General features: G+C 45.8%; 1 protein-coding gene across 1 annotated transcript in view; it reads right to left on the reverse strand.

The window, feature by feature from the left end:
• Positions 1–62: 62 nt before the first annotated feature.
• MCYG_05893 (mRNA splicing protein PRP8) overlaps positions 63–6,557 on the reverse strand; it is a gene marked incomplete at both ends in the record, with an annotated part of 8,928 nt that continues 2,433 nt past the window's right edge. Inside the window, 3 exons of the mRNA XM_002845978.1 lie at positions 63–155; positions 234–2,961; positions 2,995–6,504. Coding sequence (XP_002846024.1) covers positions 63–155; positions 234–2,961; positions 2,995–6,504 — 6,331 coding nt within the window. The remainder of the gene's footprint in view (positions 156–233; positions 2,962–2,994; positions 6,505–6,557) is intronic.

Raw genomic sequence — 6,557 nt, forward strand, 5'->3', positions numbered from 1 at the left:
AAAGAAACCAATAACGCAACAGTAGAAGAAAGTCAAACTTGAGGTGTATCATTAATAACAGATCATTCGAAGTTGTCTGTCCTGTCAACCCAGATGTCCTCCAGCTCGGCAAAGTTTTGGAAGTGCAGCGGTCTATGTTGATCATCATAGAATCTCTATATGATAGAAAACATTTCGTTAGTTATCCATTAGTTTACAGTAATGCGAGGAGACGGATAGGGGGGAAGGCTTACCATCGGAGTATCAACCTTGACATAGATAGGCCGCTTCTCTACGCTGCTGAAAGAACTTCCCATGAAACTGTAGTTCCAGACGTTGTTTTCAGGGACCAAGAAATATCCACGAATCCTATCACTGAGCAGAAGCTGGCACTTATCACCCATGCTGGTTGAGAAGCCTTGCGGTTGATCGGAGGTTGTGTCCTTGTTCTCGGCGCCCCACTTATAGCCTTGAGGCGTAAGAGCCCAAGCCGAAAGCGAAACAGAGCCTGGGGTGAATGAAACGGTCATCGTCACAGTCTTTTTATCCCATGACGAGTGTGCATTCATGAGCCGTGAGTGCTGTGTCACATCCATCGCAGTCATGTATGTGGGCTCGTTGCCGGATAGCGTATGGATAATTCCGAGAGGTTCGAGGCCATTCAAGTATTCATGTTGCGGCAGCTGTTGTGGGAGCTGTATATCACGCGTATTGCCAACCTGAGGAATCATCACAATTGTCCGAACCTCCTTAACCTGGTCGTTGTCTGGAGGTGAGCTTCCATACAGATACCCAGCAACTTGAACACGGAGATCTGAAATCATAATGAACCGTTTCAGTATATTCTTTGGCATAATATAAGTGTAATGTCCATCTTCCTGGATATCCTCGGAAGATATGTAGATGTTGTTGGCACGTGTGCGTAGGTTGGAGGTTGCAATTGCCCGAGTCCGCCATTCAGTCTTCGACGCAAACGACTGTTGCTCATATTGCGAGGTTGTAGTCACAATGATCTCTTCACCACGAACGTTCTGAGTCTTCGTTGTAACAGCAGTCAATTGTTTCTGTTCCTGCTGCTGCTTCTCCATCTCGGCAGCCTGCTGACGCTGAAGTGAAGGTGCACTGATTTCCATACCCAAAATGATATCTCGGACTTCGCTGCCGGTAAGACTTTGAACATTAACATTGTTCTTCTTCCCGTAGTCATTCAAAATCAAGTCACGAAGCTGAACTTCAAGCTTTATCCAATCCTCGTCCGAGAGGGTAGGCCATATATGATGTTCCTGGGTAATGACCGTCTTGTCGGGCCGTAAAAGGATTTTGGTCTTCTCAATATTCACGTGCAAGGCCCGAAGAATCAAAATCAGTCGAGAAAATGCAGTGTACGAAGATATGGTCTTAAGCCATTCGTCGTAAAGGTTGAAGAGAACCATCTGTGGCTCCGTAGCTTTGAGAATCATATCAGCCAGTTTTTCAATCTTCATTGCTGCTTGGAATGGGAGCTGCAGTTCTGAGGCTCTGATAGAAATGTTCGGGAAATCAAGTAGATGAACTTCAAGAGGATCAAGTAGACCCTTTCTCGTAACAATAAGTTGTTTGGGCTGTTCTTCAACGGGCAAAGATCGGATAAGAGCAGCAACTTCTTCTGCGGTTTTCCATTTGGCTAGCTGACCCAAACGTTTCTGTCCAGCCCATACACTGGTGTGAATTATCTTTAAGAAAAGTTGACCAGTTCTCGGGTTGAAAATGAAAATTGCACCGTTGATTGGCTTGGTCGTTAAGTTCCCTTCAAATGTCTTGTGGATAGTCACACGGTATACATTCGTATCATCAATAAACAATTGGATCTGGTTACTAAACAGCTCGGAGTAATTTTGAGAGTTTAGGAATTCCTGGTTGCTCTCAGACGCATACAGTTGTAAACCTTTGCGGATACGCTCTCTTAGGACGTACAAGGCAGGGTTTGCCTTCATGATTTTGGCCATAGCTTGCTGAATTAGTACTTTCAAGCCAGGGAAGTACTGTCCATAAGCAGAGTAAAGGTTGTAGGCCAGATCAATACCAATCATTAGACCGGTGGCGGATGGGTAGATACTCATACTGTCGGTAGTGTAGTCGAGGTATTTGGCACGTACGTAACGCTCAATATCGTGAGAATCATAATCACCATATCTTAGCTGTACGTCTAGCCAGAACTTGTTGGTCGTGGTTGCCTCGATCACGTCCTTAGTGTCAAACAAAAGTGAAGGTCTTGTTACGTTCCATTTGTGAGTTGCGAACAAGAGGATATCAGCGCAAGAACTGTTCATCTTATATGATTTTCGAGGATGTATTGTCTCCTTTTGCACAGTTTCAATGCCAAGCTGCTCTAGTTCTTGGTCAAAAACTTGGCACAGATCCATAACAACAGATTCGTGGATTTTCTGCCATAAATGTGCTCTGAATATCTGAATCAAGGATATTTTCAACGTTGGGATTTTGCCGTGTAAGAAAATGCCAGTGAGATCAAGTTGCACCTGGAAACCAACATAAACGTTTGCCCTATTTATAGTTGGTGACCACCATAGAGTAAATCGACGATTGGGGATTTGGTTCAGACCAGATCGCTGGGCGTTGGTCAGTTTCTTAAATTTCATTGACTCTTCGAAACCGCTGTTATGAAGCACAAGATAATCGTGTCGTAGATACAGCTGATCTCCATCAACTCGGAAACCAGCCCATCCAGTAGCTTCGGGTTCTAGTGTGATATCTGTAACCATAAAGCTATGAGTCTGAGGGGTGAAGCGATCCATAGCCTTCTTGCTAGATAGAAGACACGGGATTTCCTTCAAATTGCCGAGTATCTGAGCAAAAAGCTGGGGATGCTGCACGGTACGAGTTGGATTCCACACCATTCTTAGTTTAGTCCATACACTGAACCCAAGAGAGCGTGCCAGTGCGACGGTATCCCAGAACAACGCTGAATGCCATCGTTCGCTCTTGCTGAAGCAAAACATGTTCTCCGGGTAGACGTACCATCCATCGCTATCAATCAAACCTGCGAGGACGGCCAGTCGGACAGCACGCGAATTGTTCAAGAAGACAGCGGGAATACGCTTACGATCAGTCTCAGGTTCAGTTGATCCAGGCTCTGCGAGCACGCCAACCCCACGAAGAGCCTGAAGAAGCGAATTGATACCTGAATTGTTCGGAGGTAGTCCAGTGGTCTGCTTAAGGAGTTGTTCTTGTTCCTCCTCCTCGAGAGTACCATACGCACTGAGGCCAGTCCGAAGACGTACAGTTTGTTGAGTCTGTGGAGGGTCGTCGTCGAATTGTCCATCACCAATCTCACTAATGGTGTCCAGGATATCTAGATAGACGCTGTCTAGATCGTCTTCTTCGGCTACTTCTGGCTCGCTGACGAGACTCATGAGAAGATCATCTGACCGCGGCTGGGGGGGGGTATCTTTGGGAATAGCATCAACAGGGGAAGAGGTTCGATCCTTTATGGACAACGAGGACGCGAAAGATGCATCGAGGTCTTGACTAGGCTTGTGCAGGTGGTGGTGTTGAGGCGGAAGTGGAGGCGAGCTCGCCGGGTTGGAACTCAAGGAATGTTTGACAGCAGCTATAGGACGCGAGGGAGGTATAGCATCAGAAAAACCCTCATCAGGAGGTCCCCAAATACGAGCTTCACCAGGCTCACGACCACTCTGTACTGTCCACCCAGCGGCAAGGCGTTTTGCAATAATAGTATGTCGGGATACATGTCTCTCACGCTCAGTGATAGTTGATCTAGTCGCCTGCGGATATGGACGGCTAGCGAGCGATGTTTTTCCGACTGTAGCATATCCTAACTGACCATGCAAAGCCGATTGTAGATCGAGTTCTGCAGCATGTCTAACCAGGAATTCTCGGATTTCTGCCTCGTGAGAGTTGTCGATAGCTGCACTACGGCGGTTGCCATCTCCAAGCCAGAGTCCAAGGAAGTACGGGTTACATGGCACTGATTGCTCAGGGAGATCGAAACCAGGGGATCTGAAGAGCCTGTACTTGCGCCTCTCCTCATGCTTTAAAGCATGAAACTCGGAGGCGGTCATCTCAACAGTTTCGTATTGATCGGATGCGGAGACCTTACCGCTCTTTTCTTTGTGCAAGACTAAGATGTGGTTTGCTGTAACAACAAGATCTTCCTTGCGACTCTCAATCTTGATGCGATAGAGTCGATCTTTGCCGCTGACTATATTGAAGGCACGTCGAGGTCCTCCATCCGGACCAAGAAGTAGATCACCCTCTTTAACATCTTCGACAGCAACCTGAGAGTGATCATATCGAAGTAGCATCGTACCATTTGCAAGGCATGCTCTTTCCCAGAAGAGGCCTTCCCAGGAGGGGAATGCTGTCGCTTTGAAAAGAGTATGCTCTAGAATGGTTTCGACACCGCCTAGAGCTTGGATAACATCGGTCCTATACGCGTTGAGATTCCACAATTTACCATCATGTCTCTGACTTGTCCACCAGAATGGATTGCTCTTCATAAGCTGATAAATTTTGAACTCTGTTCTGGCACGGAAGCCCTTGTCAAAACTCAGTGTGCTGCGATCCTTCTGGAAAAGAGTATTGATTCGTGGAAGTCCACGGTCCCAACTATCTTCCAGATCCTCAAGGGTAAGTCTGCGGTTTTGTTGATTGGCCTCCTGTCGCTTCTGAGAGTATTCCATCCAAACACGCTGAGAGTCAATGAATTCAGCCTCCCAGGGAATAATGTATCTGAAGATGTTTGGGATCAATGTCTCCTCATCATGAGACATACCGGCCCGGTAATGAGTGACGCCAGTATCCGTTTGCTTGGACCATCGCTTATCACTGGTTGGGATAAGAATGTGTGACCCAGAAATCATACCCAAACCTCCCAGTTCCTTAGGGGTATAGAAGACAGCTGGGGGGAAACGCGACGGCATCTTCGAATTGAGGCCGATCTTAACTCGGGTTTGGATCTTTGTCTCACACTTCACGATAGTATCTAGCAAATTTACAGTTGAAACTGCAGCTTCTCTGTAATAAGTGAAAAGAGCGATCAGACTGGTATTCCACTTATTGGCGATCTTTGTGAAGGTTGTAGAGCCAGAGGACATCAAGATTTGTCGGATACGGTTATTGAACTTTTGAATATCCTCTTCTGTGACTTGTAGAAAAGCATATGCAGTTCGTTCTTTAGTCGTATTATCGGAAAGAGACCAGACACTATCTTTGACAGAGAATTCTTCATTTAAATTACGAATTTTCGGCAAGATGCGAACCTCAAAACCGCACATTGAAAACAAAAGATTCGGGTTATCCTTGCTGTAAACACTTGCGAATGTGTCATCCCACTCAATAGTGGTGATGGATCGAGGAAGTCGATTCTTTAAGTCCCAGAAAACAGCCCGGCCAAGATTAACATCGTGTCTCATGAGGCGCATTCTAGAATCTCTCGGCCAACACTTTTTGTTCCTGTAGCCGATAACATTCTCAAAGTTTGGATCTGGCTGCTCTGTCAAGAAACGCTGAATTAAGTCGCGCGATTCATCGGCTGAAAACCTGAAGAACACCCAAATCTTGTCGATATATCTCGTATAAAGACGGATAGGGTGTTTGCTTTCAGTAGCGCGGTCTCTAAACTGCAGGAAATCATTGGGGCTTTGTGGTGGACCAGCAATTTCACTTGCTCTTTGTAAACCAAGAAGAAGTAAGTCGATGACCAAGCCATAGTACTGGAACACGAACCCAGAGAACTGAAGGCCACGAATTAAACCATAGCTATTAGTATGGTTCATATCCTTGTAGTTGAGTTGGACATTGTTCTTTGAGGTGATATAATCTGCTAGATTGTGGTCCATGATGAGACGAAGAAGACGATTCAGTAACGTAAGATCGATTTTCTCATACACCTTAGACAGCTGTGTCTCAATCATAACATTGCATTCGCCATCAGCAGTTTCCCAAACATTGGATAGATTGTTGATGCCTTGAGCCCATTTATATGTCAAAAGAGGTGGTACTTCTGAATCAGAGGGCTTAATCCAGGCGGGAAATAGGTGTCGTTGGTCAGCCTGATACCAGAGATATTGGTCAAGGTACGCATCCGTGATTTTTTCAATTGGTTCAATGTCGTACACAGGGTTGATATGACTGTAGTTGTCATTCATATCAATACCAACTTCTTTGAAAGCTCGCTGGGTGAGAAGGAATCGTTTAATCCTTGCAAGGGTAGTTCCAGGAGAATCATAAGCCTGCTCTATAAGGGCAAGTTCCTCCCGCTGGCTCTGATTTAAGCGACCTTTCACCGAGTAAGCCTCACGCAATCGTTCAAGGGCTAGAATCAGAATCTTTGTATCGTGCTTATATGATACACTAGGGAAAGGAATCGGTGAGAACTTTCGTGATTCTAGCCAATGAACTGTTGTGGTATAGATGGCGACAGCTTCCTCCGAAGATACATAGGGCCCGTCTTTCATATAATTGTGTTGTCTTTCCTGCTCAGCTTTAAGCCACAGACGAGTTAATCTTCCAAGGTTCTTTTTTGGCGACAGTTTTATCGACAGTAGCTCCACGACGGA

Source organism: Microsporum canis, genomic scaffold (genome assembly GCF_000151145.1).
Source record: "Microsporum canis CBS 113480 supercont1.5 genomic scaffold, whole genome shotgun sequence".
Lineage (NCBI taxonomy): Eukaryota > Fungi > Ascomycota > Eurotiomycetes > Onygenales > Arthrodermataceae > Microsporum > Microsporum canis.